The sequence below is a fragment of the Macrobrachium nipponense genome, chromosome 3, assembly GCF_015104395.2.
Source record: "Macrobrachium nipponense isolate FS-2020 chromosome 3, ASM1510439v2, whole genome shotgun sequence".
Taxonomy (NCBI): Eukaryota; Metazoa; Arthropoda; class Malacostraca; order Decapoda; family Palaemonidae; genus Macrobrachium; species Macrobrachium nipponense.
Window position 1 is genome coordinate 103,894,902 of NC_087202.1, and position 24,459 is coordinate 103,919,360.

Here is a 24,459-nt window from a genome sequence, read left to right on the forward strand (position 1 = left end):
GAGATCATGGCAAAGTGGAGAACTGGCGAAAGGGCATTGAGGTTACTGCCGTAATTGGAGGGAATGAGTGAGAGACGGAAGAGAAAGAGTGCATCCGCTGTTCCTCAAAGGAAAGTCTCACAGGCGATGGAATCGGTTGCCTGCCACGAGGGCGGTCGAGAGGAGCTAGACTAGAGGTGTAGAAAAGTCACGCAAGTTTCGATTCGTCCCGATACGAAAATGGAATGAAATGGGGAGGATAACGGGTGAATAATTTCATTAGAAAAAGAACCTTTTAGGCAAAGGTTTCGCAAACCAAATTTAGATATTTGATTTAGCGTCTAGAATAGCCTTAACCACTGGCGTAGTTGCATTCACGACTTGGGTTTCGGCAACGCTGCCTCCCAACCAAAGTTGTGGAGCGTTGAAACACGTGGCAAACAACTCTTGGCAAAGTCATTTTAATGAAGTAACGATATTAATTAGCAACATGGTGGACCTAAAATTCATGAACCCAATTGTATTTAAGATAAAGTCTACAAGATGCTAAGATGATGAACAACATACTTACTGAAACAGTAGCAAATATTCGAGGATACCAGCAAGAATGACGGATGACATATGCAAGTCACACGAAATTATTTGTCATTTATTGACCAAACGCAACTACTAACTTTCAAGGGGCGAAAATTATGGAAATTATTGGAAATATTAAAGGAATGAAATTACCATATATCATTCAGTTGCCAACGTAGTAAATTTGTCCAAGGATAAAATGTGCGACGGGGAAGTGGATCACAGATTCTTAGACTGAGAATACGGCACCAATTATCACTCCCTTCTCCTTCTCCATCACGACCCCCTTTTTGTCATGTCCCTGACCAAAATCGGGCATTGCATGTGCACACACAGATAGACACATATAGATACACGCACGCACACACATATATGTATACACATTATAAATGTGTATAAACATATGAATATAGAATGAGAGAAATTTAAAGGGATTAAGTGCAGGGGTCATGAGGTTAGGCAGAAGAGAGTCAGAGAAAGGTGTGCGGCGTTTGGTGAAGGGAGACAAGGGCGGGGAAGGGGGAAGGGGGAAGGGAGTGTGGCTGGGCTGGGTACAGTGAAACCCCTCTGAGTGAGTCAGCTGTTGTTGGTTTGTTTTGTGGCGAATGTCTGTCTGCCTGTCTGGGAGGCCACGGACGAGAGGACTCCGTCGTCTTCCATATAGGTATGAGGACTATCATTTATAACCTGGACCCTTTAGGCCTTCAGCTTGTGGTAACCCGTCTTTAATGCCTTCCTTGGATATTGTAAGACTCAGGCCTGCTGCTTTTGGAATGGATGGAAACAATAGGAGGGATTGGAAAATGATTTTAAATGAATTGAGCTTTGCGTTGACCCAATACTACGTGTGTATTGTTGCAACTCCTTTCTAGCCTTCAGTGAATAATGGCACTGATATGTCCAATAAACGGAGATGGAGAAGAGAGGGGGGGGAGAGAGGAGAGAGAGGAGAGAGGCCGAGAGAGAGAGAGGAGAGAGAGAGAGATGAGGACGAGAGCGAGATGAGAGAGAGAGAGAGAGAGAGAGAGAGAGAGAGAGAGAGAGAGAATTTTATTTTCATTTTTTTTAATTGTTTTATGTGAATAATTTTTTTTTTAATAATTTGTATAATACTTCTTTAGTGCATAAGAGAGTGAAAAGCAAAGAGGATACTTATAGGAGGTAGCAGTAAAGCAGAGTTCCCTGTCGATCTCCCACCATCATGGCCCTGTGACATCTTCAGTGTCACTGATGGAGAATTTAATCAAGCGTCGTCTGCAAAAAGCTTGAACTTCATCCGATATGTGTTGTGCATTTGACAACCCAGTTCTATGCAAACAAAATGGGATTGGATCTAACACACTTCCTTCTGATACTTCAATTAATGTTTCATAAGAAGAGTATCAGTTTCCAAATTTTACACAATACTTTCCAAATACTCAGAGGCCTCATCAGTATTTCACTTGCTGTCATCCATCATTCCCAATAGATAATGCCGCGTCTTATTTTATTTTTTTTTATCATATTCAGTTCCCTCATTTTTATTAGTGAATGGGTTCTCTAATAATCTAAATTCTTCCCATACCGTATCATTCATTACCTTCACCGGCCGGTCTTCTTGGCGTCGTAATTCTCCCACAGAAGTTCCAAGGTCTGAATTGAACCGAAGTGATCTCTAGTGAGTTGAAATAGACTTTTTCCATCAAACTATCATTTTCACTTTTATTCATCTGATTATAAACATTCATATGGCAATTGCAGATCATTATTTTTGGCTTCTGTATCTGATCAATGAAACATTTGCACTGCCTCTGTCAGCAGCAAAGCGCCTCAGTGGCGTGGTCATTCGGTATGGTGTTGGCGTACCACCTCAGTGGCCGCGACTTCGATTCTCGGGCATTCCACTGAGGGGTTAGAGTGGTGTATTTCACTCTCGACGTGGCTCGGAAGTCACGTAAAGCCGTTGGTCCTGTTGCTGAATAACCACTGGTTTCATGCAACGTAAAAACACCATACAAACAAACAAACAAAATATATCAGCGACAAGCACCCAACATTATCAAGAGACGTAGATATTGTATTGGTAGCTGAAATATCTTAATGTTTTAGCAATTTCCTCTTTTGTGTGTGTGGGGTGGGGGGGATTTAATCTGAAGCCTAAGTAGATTTTATTACACACATTTTCGTAATGGTCATGTGATTTTTTCATCTGCATAAGAGAAAATGTAGCATATGGCCATTAAGCACATTTATTTTTGGTTCCCTTTTGAGTGTTGTAACATGCAAGGGGTTTTCGGCAATGATGAAGGTGACTTAACAAGTGTTTATCAAAATAAGCCATATTTTTATAGACCAAGTGTTCGAATTCATTTGGTGTTTGCAGAGAGCGGAAATTTTAAATAAGGTAAATACTGATGCCCTTGCAAAGCATTGTTTCTCTTATTGGTTTCAAAATAAAAGTTTTACATTGAGAATGCTCTAAACAGTTATTTTAAAAAAATAATAATATCCTTTTACCGCAGCATACGAAAGTACGATCTGCGCATGCTTTAGATGACCGTATGCTAAATTTCTTTGCATAGGTAAGCCAAGTTGGGTCAAGACTTACCTCTGTAATTGGCTGTGCCGAAAGTTTCGTCTTTAAAATTTGTTTTGATTGTTAACGATTACAATCGCCAACCACGTAAGTTTCTGCTGCTTATCATGTGAGTTGTGTAATTTGGCCATTCCCGCTGTGCCATGCTCTCGTTTTGGTATTTCCCAACTGTAAAACCCCGATTTTTCAGTGGGATGCCGCCGTAATGATTAACTAAGGGACTAAGGGAAGCACAAAAGCGAGTGTTTTTGCACAATTAACGATAGTGAAAATACATACAACACGAGCTTAAAAGTACGGAAAGTTCTTGATTCATGTCTAGCAAGAAATTATTGATTCGTTTCTTGTGCAAGAAATTAATTTGTCAGATTTTACCTTAAAGTGCCAGGATAGATAGAATGTTTCACTTACAATAAATGAGGGAATAATGACAATCACTAGATCTTTTTGGGGCAGTAAAATGTTGTTTTGATAGTCATTTTTACTTAGCCAATTTTAAACCAGCATTTGACTTCTTTCTTTTTTTCCTCATCCTAGGTGGATGGCTAGGCTATATGAGATCTAGTGCTTAGACAGGTTTAACAGTAAACACTCGATAATTTTTTTTTCTTTGGCGAGATTTGACTTCTACATATACTTGCATAGGAAGTTTCGAAAGAATGGACTGTGTTGCTAATGCATTCTAGAAATAAAATAACAAGAGTAAATAAAGTAGAATTAATAATAGGCAACGGACTAACTATAAATAAGCGTGTGATGTTGGACGTTTTCCTCGCCGATACTATATCCAGAGGCTTTCACTTGGCAACTATAGGTAACACTTTGAGTAGGTCTGCAAATGTGTCATTGAAGTATAATGGTCGTGAAAGCCGCTGTCTTTTCTCATTTAAACAGTGCAGGGTAGCCTACTATTGAAAGCATATTCTTTAATAAACTTCATACATATTGAGCTGAATTATATTGTGTTTTTCCATAATTTTGTTGCATTTTAGGCTACTGACATCCTGTTCAGTTTTCCATTTATTTATTTATTTATTTATTTTTAAAAGTTTTGAACAGCTGTGTTTAACAAAACAAACGGCTTTAATTGTTTGTTTCGAATCTGGGTCACAGTATGTCTGCTTGCTTTTCCACCTTTGGAGTTTGTATATTGTACACATTTCATTAGTAAAAGTACTGTATGCCTGTCAATCAATTTTGTTTCAAAATATCACACTAAAGTTGATTTAAGCTGGAGGAACTAATGGTGCCAGCTATTTTCTACCTTGTGCTCAGTGTTTCTTCTCTCATTCTCCCCTAACCTTTTCTTTCTTAACTTTTTCGTATCTTAAAGGAATTTTATTCTCTGTGAATATACATAGTGTGGTCATGTGGAATCATTGGAAGCTTCTTTAGAACACACTTACATCAAAGGTAACTGAGTAGATTATGCTGGATTCCATTATTATTATTATTATTATTATTATTATTATTATTATTATTATTATTATTATTATTATTATTATTATTATTATTATTATTATATACAGTTAGTGGATATGAAACAACTACGCACATTAGCTATCTTTTGAATAATTATTTTAAGTATATAAGCTGCGGTTTCGTGGCTGTTTGGTCTTAGCTAGCTTGTAGCTAGTGTTCTCAACCGGTGATCTGTGCCATACTTTCTGTACTCTTGGCTTTCAAGCCTTGGGTTTTGTGATATACTTAAAATCTTAGTTGACATATTTTTTGCTTGTATTTTTTTATAATTATATATTGCTATATTTTTGTTAACCAGTTCTGATTATTATTTGTTAATAAACAGAATGGTTATTTATTATTAGTCATAAATTCATAATTATGTATTGTAATCTTTTCTGGTGTATAACTTTGATATTATACTCATATTTTTGTTTTAATTTCTTATGCATTTGCAACATTCTTTTTGTTCTTTTAAGTTCTGATGTATTTGGAACATTGTCTATTCTTTAGACACTTCCTATGCAAGTGGATAACCTTTCAACTTGCTCCACTAGAATGTACACCCATTATTGGTTATAATTAAAATAATAATAATAAAAATAATAATAATAATACTATAATAATAATAAGAATAATAATAATAATAATAATAATAAACAATAAACCAATGCACGGACAATACATGAGACAGACTAAAGAACTAGCCAGCGATGACACATGGCAATGGCTACAGAGGGAAGAGCTAAAGAAGGAAACTGAAGGAATGATAACAGCGGCACAAGATCAGGCCCTAAGAACCAGATATGTTCAAAGAACGATAGACGGAAATAACATCTCTCCCATATGTAGGAAGTGCAATACGAAAAATGAAACCATAAACCACATAGCAAGCGAATGCCCGGCACTTGCACAGAACCAGTACAAAAAGAGGCATGATTCAGTGGCAAAAGACCTCCACTGGAGCCTGTGCAAGAAACATCAGCTACCTTGCAGTAATAAGTGGTACGAGCACCAACCTGAGGGAGTGATAGAAAATGATCAGGCAAAGATCTTCTGGGACTATGGTATCAGGACGGATAGGGTGATACGTGCAAACAGACCAGACGTGACGTTGATTGACAAAGTCAAGAAGAAAGTATCACTCATTGATGTCGCAATACCATGGGACACCAGAGTTGAAGAGAAAGAGAGGGAAAAAATGGATAAGTATCAAGATCTGAAAATAGAAATAAGAAGGATATGGGATATGCCAGTGGAAATCGTACCCATAATCATAGGAGCACTAGGCACGATCCCAAGATCCCTGAAAAGGAATCTAGAAAAACTAGAGGCTGAAGTAGCTCCAGGACTCATGCAGAAGAGTGTGATCCTAGAAACGGCACACATAGTAAGGAGAGTGATGGACTCCTAAGGAGGCAGGATGCAACCCGGAACCCCACACTGTAAATACCACCCAGTCGAATTGGAAGACTGTGATAGAGCAAAAAAAAAAAAAAAAAATAATAATAATAATAATAATAATGATATCAGTTGGGAAAAACTTTCTATCGCGAGAGTATTTACAGTATTCTAAGGGGTCCACAATAATAAAAATGTGAAAAGTTTCTGTATAAAATATAGACACTATAAAAGCTTTAAAACCTCTCCTTGGGTTCATCTTCAGTCCAAATGAATGATTAAACAAAATGTACCAAGTGATAAAAATGGTATGCTTAAGGAAGAAAAATTGAGGAAAAATACTTCAGTAACATATGCACAAAAAAAAAAACGTGCAAGGTGAGTTACTCTTGGATTGGGTTGTGACTGAATTTACTTCTTTTTTTTTACCACAAAGTGTTGTCCTCTACCTCTAAACTTGCTATTATGCTCATGGGCATAGATGTTCTCATGTTTTTATCTGACCTCTCTAGGATTTGTTGTACCAGTATTTACTCAAATTTTTTTTCTATATACGTAGTTGCTAACATAATTGATATTATTGCCTCATTGTAGCATGTTGTTGGACATCAGAGTTTTGCTGTAGTTAATTGTGATGATTATAACATAATGCTTCTATACTTTCATTTCTTACAAGGTGGGCGACATGATAAGTGTGATCGACATGCCACCTCCTGAGGAGTCGATATGGTGGAGGGGAAAGAGAGGTTTCCAGGTGGGCTTCTTCCCCTGTGAGTGTGTCCAGGTCATTGGTGATAAGGTAAGCTCTCTCTCTCTTATTTGATTTGACTCTTGCATAATTCTGCACCATTTTTTTTATGTATGGTGATGAATATTTCCTTTCAGTAATAAAAACGAACTACGTAGTATCTTGATGTGAACATCAGATACTTATGCTTTTTTTTCTGCCAGGTATTTATGAGCCTTTTTTATTATATATTAGGTTCCACAGACAATCCAGCCCCAAACTTTAACTCTACCACCAGCCAGAACTCAGCCTGCTGTAGCTGCTGGGCATCAACATCACACACTCCACTCGGGTGCTCAAGCCCCAACGAAGCCAGTTCTAAGAAAACATGGCAAACTAATTGCCTTTTTCAGGTAAAAACTATTTCATCATTTGCTGTCTTTTGCTATAGTGATTAGAGACATATGTGAGAGATTAAGCTTTCACGTTTTCCCCCAAATAAAAATCCACCTATTTTACTAGCTTTAATCTATGGGCATTAACCATTACCAAATAAAGTACGGTAACAGCCAACTGATACTATATAGGTCTTAGAGGTAAATATATGTGAATTTCCCTCAGGTGAAAGCTCATTGTGTTCCTGGTATCAGCGAAGCCCTTTTGTTCAGTAGTTGAATGATTGCTGTATAATGTGTATCTCTCTTGTTCATTTCTTTCTAAGCTTCTTGTACAAAATGAAGAGCATTAGCCTACATAGGGGAATAGTGCCATCATTGCACTTTACCCGGTGCTCTGTAGACATTACTTAAGGGTACGACCACACTGAGGTAGCACCTGGCAACAATTTGCAGCAGTAGCATCAAAGCTTTGCTTGGCCACACTGGAGCTGCCAAAGATGTGCACACATTAGTTGAAGCTGATCATGAGTGCATACATGTCATCATGTATGCACTCATTAAATTTAGAGAATTTTTATTTTAAATACTACATAGTTAGATTAAATACCCTGTACCAGTATAAAAAGTTTGGATGCATGATTCAGTTTGTTAGCATGTGTGTAATCAACACATTTTTCCAAGGAGTTAACAAGTGTAGTTACAAATTTTATTTGATCAGATATAACAAATTTCCAGTTTAACAAGAAAATATTTTCGTTTAACAAGAAAGTATTGTCTGGAGGGAAGTAAGGGTATAGCTTGAATGCATCCAAACAGAGACTTTTTGGTATTAATTTATCAAAGGGATTCCAATTTCAAAAGATGATTTTGAATGTTGAAAGCATAGGATGTAGAGATGTGAAAGAAATGAGTCTTGAAAGCTTTAAAGTTTACCCAGTTAGTTCATAATTCTCAGATATACAGGTGGCCCTGATATTCAATTGCTTGATTCCAAATTTTTTTTATTATTTGCTTCACAGGATTAATTTTTAGAAACTATTAAGGATCACAATTGCATGAAAAAAAATAAAGACCCACATAGATGTCGAAGGCTGCAGTATTGTAATGTTAGGAGAGATGCTGAACAATTGTTTGATGTCATTTATATGACTTGAGCTCATATCACTTGCACAGTGCCAAGTGTGGTGTCAGTCAGCATCCAGTGTTCTTAGAGAATAAAATACAGCACTTATCCTGCTATATTCCAGTTTTTGTTAAACAATCTCTTATCAGCTGTAGATAACTGCATGTTTTTTGAAGTGAGTAATTTTGTTTGACTGCATTCATGAGTTTGGAGTGTTGTGAAATCTTAGAGTTCTTGTATAAGTGAAGCTATACTATGTGCAGCAAATAAATAAATAAATAAAAAGAGTGCTGTTAGCATTACCAAGGCAGTTGAACTTTTCTTCAGAAGATGGATGTTCATTTCTCTGAAGCACTGGTAATCTCCTTGAGATATGTGCACAGTCATGAAGAAGAGGACGAGACCTATTCATATGAGTTCGGGATATGAACCAGAGTTGGGCTAATTTATTCACTCAGATAATAGCCATGAAGGCTTTATTTTTATTTGGCACTGCAAAGATCAGGTAGGAGGATTAAATTAAAAAGAGGATATTTTGTACAAATAAAGACTGGTATGAAAATTTTTAAGGAGAGGACTATGTTCCCTTCTTAATGTCATTGGAAGAAATTAGGAGAGCTAACATGGAAGCTTTAAATGTGCTTCTCTGGATCCTAAAGTAAGAGATTCATAGCAGAAGATAAAGAGTTGAGCAATTCTTGAACATGGACATGACACTGGCCACTTCTAGAGTAAGATATCAAACAAGACCAGTGTTTAGCAATACATAGGACAGGACTATCATCCTTGTGATGCAGTCTGTCACTGAATGAGATTTGAAGTTGCCCCTTTTCCATGAACCCTTCAGAGAATCCAAGGGCAAGGAAGGGATCAAAGAACAGCTTCAAGCAGTTGGAGGTGCAACTCATAGTATAAGCCATCAATGACACCTACACAGTTGTTATTTCACTAGCCCTTGAGTGGTATACCAGAAGGAACAACAGCCTCTTAGGGGAGTACGTAGTTATTGTTTGACCAGTACATAATTCTTCCTCACTTGGCTGAATGTCCATTGCATTGGAGCTGATTGTTTATGGCAGTGATAAATGATTGCAACATTATTGTCTAAGGGCAAGAGGGATAATGTAGGCTTGGCTTGGCTTGGACTGTTATTGAGAATTTCAAATACTTATAGTATATACATATATTTAATACGTAGTAATGTACCCAAATGCATAGTCATGTAAGACATGAAATTTGATGTATGATGTTACCTTTTATATTTGGCCATTGCTGTTATTCGTTTCCACTTTTTCCTCTTAACAAATTACTTTACTAGTCTTTGCAACTTAATGTATGACAGATGATAGTAGTTGTTATTGCACTTAAAAGTACATTACTTAGTTATGATTAAACATTTTAGATTTAAGTTTTTGCCATTGCATAATACTTTTGAATGTTTCCTTCAAATGCCTCTTAACCATTATAGGAGCTTCATTCTATCTCGGCCATCCCGACGAAAACTAAAGCAATCTGGGATTCTTCGAGAGAGAGTATTTGGCTGTGATTTGGGAGAGCATCTATTGAATTCTGGACATGAAATCCCAATGGTGCTAAGATGTTGCTCAGAATTTTTGGAAGCTCATGGTATTGTAGATGGAATATACAGACTTTCAGGCATCACGTCAAATATACAAAAACTTCGGTAAGTCCCAGTGTGTTTTATCTTATGTTGTGTTGCACTTATTTTTAGGTTGCATTTCCTATCTGGGAATTTTTTTTTTATTTTTGTGATATACTAAGGATTTTTTAAAATTTCTTTAAAAATGACATACTTAATACATATAGTAATTAGCATAGAAATTTTGTTTTTGAGTACAATATACTGTATTAAATTATGGAATTTATTTTTGCAGAAATGCATTTGATGAGGACAGGATACCCGATTTATATGGTGACGAGAATATACTGCAGGATATCCATTGTGTCTCCTCTGTGTTAAAAATGTATTTCCGAGAACTTCCTAATCCCTTACTGACATATCAGCTCTATGAAAAATTTGTTGCAGCTGTAATGCAAGATGAAGATGTCAGGTTACTGTATTTAAGGGATGTTGTTCAGCAGTTGCCACCCCCTCATTATAGGTTAGTGTCTAGTACCTGAATGTTTCATTTGAGATGTACAGTATGCAATATTTCCATGCTGGGCCATGTTTTTTTTCTTTTTAGTTATGTCAGTAACAAATGCCTAATACGTACATACTATATATAATTCCCTTTTACGAGATTTTGTAATCTCATTGATTTTGCTTGTGTATTCAAAATTTTTCATAATTTGCAGAGATTAGATACAAGAATGCATAAATGTTATATGTGTTAACAAGCAAGATCTAATCAGAATTTAATATATGACATTGGATGTTTGGAGAAGCTAGTTTGAGCCATTTCTCTCTTAAAGCAATGCCAATCTTAGGCTCCCAGCGCATTCATATTGATTAGATAGTGAAGTATGATGACTAATTAGTCTAACCAACAACCATGTAGAAAAAGATTCTTAAGCCATAATAAAGAACCTTTTGTTCATGAAACTTACCTGTCAGATATATATATAGCTGTATTTCTGACGTCCGACAGAATTTCAAAACTCGCGGCACACGTAGTGGGGCGGCCAGGTGGTAGTACCCATTCCCGCCGCTGGGAGGCGGATATCAGGAACCATTCCCATTTTCTATACATATTTTTTCTGTCGCCGGTGCTGCAAACAACTGTTTACAGTACCTCCGTCTAGGATTTTTGATTATCTCGCTTAATATTATCTGGATTGACTTTTGGTATCGACTTCTGGGTTGTTGGATTGGCACGCGTAATAGTGGATTGGTTTTTTATTTTGGATTGGCTTTTCTGTGTACATGATGTCGGGATCAAGTACTGGAAGTTTCAGAGTGTGTGAGGAGTGAATGTAAGGTGAGGCTTCTTAAACCTTCAGTTGATCCTCACACAGTTTGTATGGATTGCAGGGGGCATGTTTGCTTGGTTGATGATCGGTGCAATGAATGCAAGGATTTGGATGATGATAAATGGAAGATGTATGAGACCTATCGACGTAAATTGGAGCGCGATAGAGTCAGGAGGTCTTCCTCCAAGGGCAGTTCTACTAAAGGTAAGGAAAGTAACATTTCTCCTCCTCTAACACCAGTAGATTTTGCTCAACCTAATCCTGTTTTGTTGCCTTCGGGCCCCAGTGCTGTGTCTGGAGAAGGTAACACGCTTTCTCTGATTCTTGAGTCTATTCGCGCTCTCGAATCTAAAGTTTTGGCCCTAGAAACTGGCCCTGTGAAAGTTTGTGTTAGTGCCCCTAGTGTTGTGGAGGGGGCGTCAGATCGGCCCCATAATGCCTCTAGGCCTAGACCTCTATCGGACTCCCAGGACTCAGGGAGTGGGTATGTCGAAAGCCGCAAGAGGGTTACGGGGGCTCCCCACCGATCTGGCGTCCCTTCGGCAGGCCTTGTTGCTAAATCCCAGGCTGCCAAGGAGGCAGCGCACGAGCGCGTGTCCTGAAAGATTGCTTTTCGTCCTCCGAAGCGTCTCCCCGCGCAAGGGGTGGAGCGCTCGGAGAGACTCGCGTCCGTTGAAAAGGACCTTTCGCTTTGAGGACGCTTCACGTCCTATGTCTCCGCTTTCGTCAGAGGATGCTTATGACGCCTTTCCTCCTCAGAAGAGAGGGAGGCTTTCTACCGACGAGGACGTTGGTTTCCACGCACAGGCGTGTTCACCTGAGAGGCAGATAGCTGTACCTGCTAGAAGGAAGGAGGCGTCCCCTCGCCCCTCGCCTTCTCGCAGGCTCAGTCCTGCCCCTTCTTATGCTCCTTCGTCACCTACGAAGGATATCCTAGTGTCCCTTCAGGACCAGATTACGTCGCTGATGGCTCAGAGGACTCGCCCAGCAGCAGTCGAGCCTAAGCGTAGGAAGGACGTTCGGCTGCCCGTCAAGAGGACGAAGCAGTCTCATTCTCTCTCGTCTCGCTCGTCTCTCTCTCCTCCTCCGGATCGTCACCGTTCTCGTTCTCCGAGTAGATCTTTCGCTCTCTCAGGAGAGGACGCTCGCCAGGACGCTCGGCGTTCGAAGCAGGACGCTTTGCGCTCTCGGCAGGGAGCTGTTGAGGACGCTCGGCAGGACGCTCGGCGTTCTAAGCAGGACGCTTTGCGCTCTCGACAAGGCGCTTTTGAGGACGCTCGGCGTTCGAAGCAGGACGCTTTGAGTTATCGACAGGACGCCTTTGAGGACGCTCCTCAGGACGCTCGCCGTTCGAAGCAGGACGCTTTTCGAGCGAGGCAGGACGCTTTTGAGGACGCTCAGCAGGACGCTTGCTTGGCTAAGCAGGACGCTTTTGGCGCCTCTCGTCAGGAAGCTCGCGCTTCCTCTCGTAGGGACGTGTCTGTTAAGACAGTTCCCTTTGCTTCTAAGGACGCTCCTCTTTCACAAGATGTCCGTCCTTCTAAGGATCGACGTAAGGGCGATTCCGTACCTGTAGCGGGTACTTCCAACCAACGGAAGTCATTGTTCAGGATTGAGACTGCTGGACGTACTCCCTCTCCTGATGGACGTTCTCCAGTTCCTCTTAGGGAGGAAGGGGAACTTAGTAGTCCAGGGAGTTCCGTCGAAGAAGAACAGCCGGTAGCTTCAGCTGTCTCGGACTACAAGGTTCTTGTCAGGCTGTTACGTTCATCCTTCGGGGAGAAGTTCCAGCCGGCAGCCCCTAGGTCTCCTCCCTCTCAACTTTCGTCTTCCAAGACCGTTAAGACCCCTGAATTCGTCGAGATGAAGACATCGCTGTCGACCAAGAGGGCTTTTAAGAAGCTTCAAGACTTTATGTCTAGAAGGAAGGATCAGGGCAAGACCACTTTCGCCCTTCCTCCCTCTAGACTCGCCGGGAAAGGAGGAATTTGGTATGAAACCAAGGAGGACGTGGGAGTAAAGGTTCCTTCGTCCGCTCTGGGTGACTTCTCCAGTTTAGTGGACGCTCAGAGGAGGTCTCTCTTATCGTCTGCTAAGGTGTCCTGGACTCCTGTGGAGACGGACCACCACTTGAAGGGACTGCTTCGCACCCTAAATGTCTTTAATTTCCTAGACTGGTGTCTGGGAGTTTTAGACCTTCAGTCTAGAAGTCCTGATTCTCTCAGTCTGGGGGAGCTGTCCAGCGTGTTGTCATGTATGGACAAGGCCGTCAGGGATGGTTCGGAGGAGCTAGTTTCTCATTTTGGAACTGCTTTCCTGAAGAAAAGAGCTCTTCTTTGCAATTTTACCGCTAAGTCGGTATCTCCCGCTCAGAAAGCGGAATTGCTCTTTGCGCCTCTTTCGGACCATCTCTTCCCCCAGGCTATGGTAAAGGATCTTGCAAAGAGTTTGCAAGAGAAGGCGACCCAGGACCTCTTGGTACAGTCTTCAAGACGTCCAGCAGTTCCTTCCACTTCGGCATTCAGCAAACCCCCGAAGAAAGTCAAACCCTTTCGCGGGGCACCCCCCTCGAGAGCAGCTCCTCGAGGGAGAGGTTTTTCGAGAGGAAGAGCTTCATTCAAACCCAAAACCACCAAATGAAGATCTCGTCCTTCAGACGCCAGTCGGGGCCAGACTGGAATTCTTTGCGGAGGCTTGGAGGCAGAGAGGGGCGGATCCTTGGACTCTCAAGATAGTAGAGCGGGGGTACAAGATCCCCTTTTACATCCTCCTCCTTTAACATCAACTCCCAGAGACCTCTCTCCATCTTATCAGGGAGAGAAGAAAAAAGTATTCTTTTCGATCTGTTAGACCAGATGGTCGAAAAAAGAGCGGTGGAACAAGTCTTGGACCTGGAGTCACCGGGCTTCTACAACAGGATTTTCCTAGTGCCGAAGCAGTCGTCAGGTTGGCGCCCAGTCCTGGATGTGAGCAGGCTCAATCTTTTTGTAGAAAAGATCAAATTCAAAATGGAGACGCCTCAGTCGGTGCTGGGAGCCTTGAGACCTGGCGACTGGATGGTGTCTCTGGACCTGCAGGACGCGTACTTCCACGTCCCCGTCCACCCTCTTTCAAGGAAGTACCTGAGATTCGTCTTAGACAACAGGGTTTGGCAATTCAGAGCCCTTTGTTTCGGTCTCAGCACGGCCCCGATGGTTTTCACAATGATAATGAGGAATGTAGCGAAGTGGCTCCATTCATCAGGGATCAGGATATCCCTATACCTCGACGATCAGAGCGTCGTCGAGGCAGAAGTGTCTGAAGGACCTTCAGTTTACGTTAGCCCTAGCAAAGTCTCTGGGTCTTTTGGTCAACTCCGAAAAGTCGCATCTGACCCCGACACAGTCCATCGTGTATCTGGGGATTCAGATGGATTCAGTGGCTTTTCGGGCGTTTCCATCCCAGGAACGTCAGCGACTGGGGTTAGAGAAAGTCGCAGCCTTCCTAGAGAGAGAAGCTTGTTCGGTGAGAGTGGATGAGTCTGCTGGGCACCATTTCCTCGCTAGAAAAGTTTGTCTCGCTGGGAAGACTGCACCTCAGGCCTCTTCAATTTTTCCTTGCGGAAGAATGGACGTCGAAAGAGGACCTGAATGCGATCCTAAGGATCTCCAACAAGGTAAAAGTCCACTTAAGATGGTGGCTCGACCCTCAGAAGTTACGAGAGGGCTTCTCCTTAAATCTTCTGAGCCCCGACCTAGTGTTGTTCTCAGACGCTTCCATTTCCGGTTGGGGAGCAACACTAGGGGGGCAGGAAGTGTCAGGCTCCTGGAGAGGGGAACAGGTAGCCTGGCACATCAATGTAAAGGAACTGGCAGCAATATTCCTGTCGCTGCAGTTCTTCGAAGACAAACTGTCAAGCAAGGTTGTTCAAGTCAACTCAGACAGTACCACAGCCCTTGCGTATCTAAAGAATCAGGGAGGAACTCACTCCAGATCCCTTTTTCTCCTGGCGAAGGAAGTTCTGCTATGGGCAGACGCAAGACGCATCAAGATCCTGACAAGATTCGTGGCAGGGGTTCAGAATGTCAGGGCGGACCTTCTCAGTCGACGAAATCAGATTCTACCAACAGAATGGACCTTGCACCAGGAAGTCTGTCAACAATTATGGAGATTGTGGGGACGTCCTCTAGTAGACCTGTTCGCTACATCGAGGACGAAGAGGCTTCCTCTGTATTGCTCCCCGGTTCTGGATCCAGGGGCAATTGCAGTGGACGCGTTGCTCTGGAACTGGACAGACCTGGATCTTTACGCCTTTCCCCCATTCAAGATCATGGGGGACGTAATGAGGAAGTTCGCAGCTTCAGAAGGGACAAGGTTGACTCTGATTGCCCCAATGTGGCCAGCAAGAGAGTGGTTCACAGAGGTCATGACATTCCTTGTGGACTTCCCAAGAACGTTGCCCTGGAGGAGAGATCTACTCAGACAGCCTCACTTCAAAAGGTTTCACCAAAACCTCTCCGCTCTGGCTCTGACTGCGTTCAGACTATCGAAAAGTTGGCCAGAGCGAGAGGCTTTTCAAAGGCAGCTGCGAGAGCAATCGCTAATGCTCGAAGAGCCTCTTCAAGAGCTGTCTACCAGTCTAAGTGGTCCTCCTTCAGGGCATGGTGCAAAAAGGAAGGAATTTCCTCTTCCACGACCTCTGTGAATCAGATAGCAGATTTCTTACTCTATCTAAGAAATGTGCAGAAATTGGCAGTTCCTACAATCAAGGGTTATAGGAGTATGTTGTCTGCCGTTTTTCGCCACAGAGGACTGGACCTCTCCGACAATAAGGATCTGCACGATCTCTTAAGGTCGTTCGAAACCACCAAGATTCCACAGGCAAGACCGCCCTCATGGAATCTCGATGTGGTTTTGAAACATCTGATGCTAAGTCCCTTTGAGCCTCTCCATGAAGCTTCTCTAAGGGACTTGACGAGAAAAACGCTTTTCCTAGCTTCTCTGGCGACGGCGAAGAGAGTTAGTGAAATCCAAGCGTTCAGTAGCCTAGTGGGCTTCAAGGGAGACAACGCTGTCTGCTCGTTGAACCCATCTTTCTTGGCTAAGAACGAGAACCCGTCTAATCCTTGGCCAAAGAGCTTTGAAATCAAAGGAATATCGAGTCTCGTGGGTCAAGAACCAGAGAGAGCCCTGTGCCCTGTCAGGGCTCTCAAGTTCTATGTGAATAGGACTAAAGAGATAAGAGGTCCCTCAGGTAATCTCTGGTGCTCGGTGAAGAGACCAGATTTGCCGTTGTCGAAGAATGCTGTTGCTTTCTTCTTGAGGGACGTCATTAAAGAGGCTCATTCATCTTGCCAGAAGACTGATTTGAGCCTCTTTAAAGTGAAAGCTCACGAGGTCAGAGCCGTAGCTACTTCTCTTGCCTTCCAAAGGAATATGTCTATCAAAGATATTCTTGATAGCACCTTCTGGAGGAGCAATTCCGTATTCGCCTCACATTACCTCCGGGATGTGAGAACGATTTACGAGAACTGTAGTTCTTTGGGGCCTTACATTTCGGCAGACACAGTTTTGGGGGCTGAAGGTAGCTCTCTCCCTATCCCTTAGCTTAGTTAGGTTAGTTTTATTGTGTTTTTGGTTGATGGTGAGATCTTCTGTGGAAATCTCCCATTCCTTAGTGTTAATGTCAGGGGTTTTTTGGTTAGTTGGTCAGGTGGTGGTCGGTTGCTGTGTTACTGCCATATGTTTGGCTAGATGATCTTGTCACATTGTGGTCACGTCCCCGTTGACAGAGCATCCAGAGTGCACCAGCACTACAGGTCCAAACCTGGCTGGCAACTCTGATAAAAGCATAAGCAGGCTTTAAGTGACAGTAATCACAGAGTCTACTTTGCTATCAGGTAAGGAACCAATAAGTTAATCTTTTATTTAATTTAAGTTTCCTAAAAATCCTAGTCTGTCTCTATACCTGGCAGATATATATAATTAGAGTGCCCACCCTCCTCCCCTCAGGAGACAAGGGTCATGAATAAATATGAATAGAAAATGGGAATGGTTCCTGATATCCGCCTCCCAGCGGCGGGAATGGGTACTACCACCTGGCCGCCCCACTACGTGTGCCGCGAGTTTTGAAATTCTGTCGGACGTCAGAAATACAGCTATATATATATCTGCCAGGTAAGTATGAACAAACTTAATTGTATTATAACAATAACATTTTCAGAAATGAAAATATTGCAAAATCATATTCTTTTGGATGCAATGAAGCTTCTGAGAAATCCATGTGTAAGAATGAACACGGTTGCATTTTAAGATAATGAAAAATGATCAAGGACTCAAGGAGGTTAAGATTGTAATGTGACAGGTTAACAGTTTAAATCTTATTCATCAGGCTTGAAATAAAAGAAATTAATATAATCTAGATTGCCAGGTAATGTTTAATGGTCAGCTGAAGGGTTTATTTCAATCAGCATATTGGATTGTGCATTGCGCAATAATTGAAGATGTAGTGTGATGTTGAATTAGCTAAAAGTTGCAGGTTTTCCTCACCAAGATCACAAGGTAAGAGACTGTATGCAAAAGGAAACTACATAGTCACTTTTTTAAGTGCACACCAGAGAGGATTTTATATTGTATGAAGTGGAACTTTTTGGTATTACCATAGTATATTAAAAAGAAAGGAGTATATATTATACCAACAAGATTGTATGGTATTCTATTAGCCTGCCAACAAGAAAGGCTGTATTCAATGCATGGTTTTTATATAAATGCATTATTTATCCAGAGACAGATATTTAAAGGCAAAGAATTCCTTATTGAAAGGAAATTTGGTAACATTATATTTATGGATTTAGAAGAACTATTTTAATGATTATGGGTACTCAAAAGTAGCTGCATCCAGTGATGTAACTTATTTTATTTGCAGAACACTTGAATATTTGGTGCAACATCTTGCAAGGATAGCTTCTCATAGCTGTGACACTGGTATGACCCCAAAAAATATTGCCATTGTTTGGGCACCAAATTTGTTACGTTCAAAAGATTTAGATAATGGCGGAGTTGCTGCCCTTCAGGTGAGTGAAGAAATAACATGGTTTAGTAGAAATTCTTGTACACTGCTTAGAACTGATAACAAATTCTTTAGAACTTACTTATTTGTGAGCAGTAAGTATGGTAACATAGTATGGAATAGATGAACTGGTATAGTTAATTTATTGAAACTGTTGGAATCACAGCACATGGTTTTATAATGCCATAGCAGAAGAGCAGTTTCTCTTTTATTTCTATAATAGTAATATACGTAATGGAATTAGCAGTGTGGTAGTTTTTTACAACTCATAAGATTGGGTACTAATATTGTTGAAAGTCTCGGTTTTTTTTATTAAGGTTTTACACGTAGTACCTATTAGATGAACCAGTGAAACAGTTAATTATGAAATTGCTTTTAATGACAATATCAGTGCAAGAGTTATTTTTGTTTTTCAACCCATTGCACACAAGGTGAATTTTTCAGCACAAAGATATTCTTTATCAAACAAACCTATCAAAAATAGCCTTGCACTTTGGTTGGAAGTGGGCAACCGTAAACACACTTGATAAAAACATGATGATCATGTTGCTATAGGTAGTTAAAGAGCCCATCATCTCTTACCTGTTCCTGGCATTGTAAGTCTTTAAAAGTCTTTAGTCCGTGTACTACTCGCTATTCCATACACTTATAGTTTATTTTTAAATCACTTTCATACATGTGTCCTTTTCTTACCCATTCTGTGCTCCGTGGTTTTTCTTGGCATCCATTCACTGTCCTGTTGACATTGATGAAATGATACCAGATTCCTCCCAGTAAAACAAAAAATTGATAACAATGTTCAGGTCTCATGCTTACTAATAATTATGAAAAGAACAATTGTTAGTTAAATAGTAATGGCAATTTCGCTGCCCCATATCTTAGCAATGGAAAAAGTGATTTCCCAGAGTTTGGTGCTGCATGAAAATTTTCCAGAATCACTTAAACTATGTACCTTCATATCCTTCAGTAGGCAAGAGAATTAAATTTTTCCAACTGCAGGAATATACCTTAGGGATTACTTGGCTGCAGTTACATTTAGATTTTTCTCCTTCAGGCTCCATATTCAGTTCTTCTGTTCACTGATGCCTCTTGGTTGGGCTTGGATGCCCCCCTCCCAGACTTGTAAAGATTTGAACTTTGCATTGTTTGTCAACAAGAACTTCATGCTTATTGATCCTCTTCTTTTTGGAATGGTTTCTGTATACAGTCTTTTGATTTTTGTTTTAAGCAACATCCAAATGTATCAGGGTAATACTTTTAACATCAAAGAGGCCCAATGCTCTCCCTACAGAATACCTGTTGCAGTCAACCCCTGTTCACCTACCACATACAAACTTATTTTATCAAAATCAAGAGTCCCATAACTTTTACTCTTGGAAGATTTCCTATCTATTTTCTGAAAGACTTTCCTGAGAAGATGGCTAGGTACTTTTCCACTCAAATGCAAGTGGATTTTCCAACTGGCTTGTTCAGAGGAATACATGTTATTATGATTAACTTCTCCTAGGAATGCATGACGTGTGCCTGCCATGAAGGGCTATGGAACAGTTCTGTTCAAAGATTTCTTCATTACAAAGTGGATCTTCAATTTGACCCTAAGTCACGTTAATTTTCATTAGCTTAAATAGATAATAAGTTCCATTACAGGTTTTCCCACCTAAATGTCACATAACTCTATTCTTCCACAGCCTTAAAAAGCCTTTTAGCATGTCCCCTGAAGAGACTTCTGTGCAGGACTTGACCATTTATGTATCAGCCAGCTTCATGACTGAGTCCATGTTACACTCTAAAAACTGGTAGTCCGTAAGCTAATTGTTCGTCCTTTATGTGGTTCCTGATTGTTCAAAGGATTCTTAGAGTTCCTTCTTCTTCCTCCCCCTTTAGTCTAGCTGGCAGAGATGAAAAATGCAACTGTAGTGACAGGGGCCTGAACCTTGGGAAGTTTGTGACCTTTGAGATGTTTATTGTGCAATGGATTTTGGGTGAACAACCAGTTTCTATAATTACATAATCTTACTCTAACGATTAAGTTTTCTTGGGAAGCATGGACTTTCCCTGTATGTAAATACAACGGTATGTGTTTTTGTAATTGACTTTGAAACAGATGATTTTAGCTTTATATATATATATATATATATAATATATATATATATATATATATATATATATATATATATGTATGTATATATATATGTATGTATGTATATACTAGGTATAGATATATTTAGATGTATAAATATATATATATATATATATATATATATATATATATATATATATATATATATTATTATATATATATATATATATAGATAGATAGATATAGATATATACATATATATATATATATATATATATATATATATATATATATATATATATATATATATATATATATATATATATATATATATATATATATATAGATATACATACTAGATATATAAAATTATATATATATATATATATATATATATATATATATATATATATATATATATATATATATATATATATATATATATATATATATATATATCTGAATTCATCTGTTTTAAAGTCAGTTACAATAACACATGGTTTGTCGTGTTTCTGTTTTTAAAAGTGTGTGATCTTCAGTTGCTTTTCAAGTCTCCAGTGCAACACACTATATAGTACTTACCAGGTCATAAAAAAAAGACTGTAATTTGCACTATTTCAGGTTGAGTGGGCTGGCAATGTAACTATTTTAGAGCAGCGCCTTCTTACCATAGTCTTTTGAAGATATTTTAGTTGCCTTTCAGCCTAAGTACACAGTTGATCTTTCTGGTATGATCTTCACATGAAGTATTTTTGTCTTATAAGATTGCTCTGATTCATCACAGATGCCTTTTTCTGAATTGAGGCTCCATCTGAAAGGGTAGGGGGAGGATGTTTGGGTCATCTACTGAGAGGGCTTTTTTCACCACATTTATTTGATTATTGTAGCAATCAAATAATGTACACTAGTTAAGGAGACCATTGCAATACATTTTGAAATTCATTGCCTAAAAGTTTTTGTTAATTGAGAACTGGAAATAAGAGCAAGATAAAGTAACTTACAGCCAGGTGGGAGGAGACCAAAGGAAGTAAATGAAAAGTAAAAGGAATGAACTATGTGGGTGGTGCTGAAGGGTTGTTTCAAAGGTCCTTCAGTACCCTCTGAAGTGTGCTACACTAGGTGCACAGAGAGGTACTTAGTAGTAGTACATATCATCATTTTTATAGTGTGCTGTGTCTATGGTTGGTCACTTTTTTTAAAAGCATAAGGTTACTTAAACGTGTGGTTTGTAAAAACAAAATTAAATATTTTTGTTAGTTTTTGAGGTTTCTGAGTAACATTTATCATTTTTTCTATATTCGGATATTAATAGAACCTGAAAATTTACATTTATAGAATTGAAGCGAGCCCATAGTATTTGACTTTCCAAAAAAGCAAATTTATTAGAGTAAGAACAAAGCACTAAATGCAATGCATCTGGTTGCTGCAAATGCCATTTCATTTTGTCAACAGTTGACAGCTGGGTGCAATAATTAGTTAACTTTACCTCTTCAAAATATATTTTGGACATTGGGAAGTAAGGAATCCTGTTAAGAACTCTTGTGATATTCAGCAAAATGCTGTTTTAGAATTTTTCAGGGATATTTGTGTATATTTATGTTATAATTGAATTAAGAGCTATGCTTCTAAAATTTTAATAGATTCAAATACTTAGTTATCCAACCTTTCAGTGTCATGAAGTGCTCTGTTTGTAAGAAGAGAATTCAGAGAATTATCAGACAGCATTTTTATATCATGAATAGGAGTTTTGTGTTGCCAGCCAGAGTTTTCTATAGGTTTCACCAGGTTTCTGTAGTTTTTAGTCGAATGTTGGCAACTGAATAGTTCTGTAATATGTTCAGATTTCAGGTTTTTGAGATACAGTACACGTACTGTATCATGTTTTTGAGTTTTGAAAATTATCCTATAGAATTAAGAATGGGGCTATTATCATTCCTCATTGGTCACACCAAGCTGTCAGTTTTATGTACTGTATTTCTTTCCAGAACCATTACAGTAGTGCTGTGATGTGGGTGAAATTGTTGTAATTATACTGTTAACGTAGCTCAATAATTTTTGTATATTTTATATTTATATAATCTTCCTAATATTATTTTATTTGTCTGTGACTATATCACAACTTAATATTTTAGTTACAGAGCTCTGTCATTCTTAATGTCAACTACTACTTGGTCTATCAGATTTTTATTTTATCCTTTAAATGTAATGAGCGAACAGGGCTTTTATTCATTATGAAGTTATGTTAGTGTAAGGGAATGCACTGATTATGATCTTTAATTGAATCAACATGCAAATCATTTATTAGGCAGCCAAAAAGGTCAGTTTGGTATTAAGTATTTTGTTTCATCAAATATAGCTTTCCTTATGTTACAATAGTTCCTCAGAATGCCATGGCTACTTTAGAGCGGTAATGCACAATGTATTTTTTATTTTGATAATCTTTTAAGCACCAGAGAGTTTGGATTGCCTAAGTATTTAATTTTTCATTATCTTTGCTATAGGCAGGCTAATTTTTCCAGTTCACATTGTGATCCTTTGTTATGCATGTTAGTGCAGTTACTGGAGTCAATATTTTGTTTTAATTTTTGTTCTTTAAAATAAACTTGCTGTTATTTATGACTGTTAGTTTTTTAATTTGTATTAAAAAACTTAAATACTCTGATAATAATGATAATGTATTCAGTTTAGGTATCTTTTTAAGTTAAGTAAATTGCAAAACTATCGTGAAAAGAATATGAGAACATCTTATACAGCATTAAGATGGATAGAATTCATAATGTTTTATAGGATTTGCTTAAGTGACATTGTATGTTTTAGTTACGGGGACTGAAATATTTTTAAATGAAAACTTGAAAGTAAAGAACTACTTTGTATGGCTAAATTGAAACTTTTTAGATTTATTCATTTTCATGTACATAATTCACTTTTATTTCGCAGTTCTTAGGATACATAATTAGTGATTATTTACTAGTTACGAAAGTTTTAGGCAGCCATCTGCCCACTTATATTTTACATTCTTTTTTGTCTTAGTTAGAAACAGCGTGCTTAGATATGTGCAAGCTGAAATGTTTAAAATTCTTTCTTAATCTCCTCAAAGTATTGTTTACTTCATGCAGAATGCAATGCAAGGTGCATGGTTTAGCAAGATCACATATGTAAAGTGAAAGTTTTAAAATAGTTTGAAAATAATGATCATGATAAGGGTTTTAATTTGAAATGGTAGGGAAGGTATCATTGAGTGTAACTGCTTTTTAATCGATACAATCTCAGTTAGGTTTTATCATTTGAGCATTTGATGCATCATAATAAGCAGATCTACTTATGGTGTTAATATTTCGTGAATGTTTAATACTGTATAGTGGACCCCCCCGTTTTCATCATCTCGACATTCGCGTCACATAGTATGTATTTGCGGATATCTCCGTGGACCATATACCATGTATACCCATTATACGCGAGAAATTCGCGTATTCACAGTATTTTTCTATGAGAATTATCCACAAATTACTGTATCTTCATATCAATTTCATGATTGAATGCAATCTTTGTGATAAAACTATTTAAAAAACTAGGTATAAGCATTTTTAGTGGGTTTTTCTTGGGTTTGAACAAACAAAATAGGCAGTTTTAAGGATTTTTATAAGGATTCTAATTATTTGCGGGTTCTAGCTGTTTGCGGGGGGACCGGGTGAGGCAGGTGTCGATCTGGAACACATCCCCCACGAATGCAAGGGGTCCACTGTACGTAGTTTCAAAATGTTGTGAAACATGCCAATTGAAAGCAGCTCTGTGATACTCAGGGTGGTTGTTGTTGTTGTTGTTGTTGTTATTATTATTATTATTATTATTATTATTATTATTATTATTATTATTATTATTATTATTATTATTATTATTATTATTATTATTTCAATGGCATTTAGCTTGTAGAGAGTTTTCTATTCTTCTTATATTCATCTCATCTTCTGGTAGGTGGTATATGTAATAAATTTCTAGAAGACATGGAAATATATTCTGCCATTGTTGCGTATTTTACTCTTAAACCTTTACTCGCACACAGGTGGTCATCCAATGAGAGAATGTATGATATTAAAAGGTGGACAAGGTCAACCAAAGAAAATTTGACCCACCAAGACATCACTCCAGCCTTCCTGCTA

General features: G+C 38.9%; 1 protein-coding gene across 1 annotated transcript in view; it reads left to right on the forward strand.

Moving 5' to 3' along the window:
- LOC135221927 (GTPase-activating protein CdGAPr-like) overlaps positions 1 to 24,459 on the forward strand; it is a 746,105-nt gene that overhangs the window by 694,018 nt on the left and 27,628 nt on the right. Inside the window, 5 exon segments of the mRNA XM_064259951.1 lie at positions 6,669 to 6,791; positions 6,975 to 7,132; positions 9,709 to 9,924; positions 10,136 to 10,363; positions 18,079 to 18,226. Coding sequence (XP_064116021.1) covers positions 6,669 to 6,791; positions 6,975 to 7,132; positions 9,709 to 9,924; positions 10,136 to 10,363; positions 18,079 to 18,226 — 873 coding nt within the window.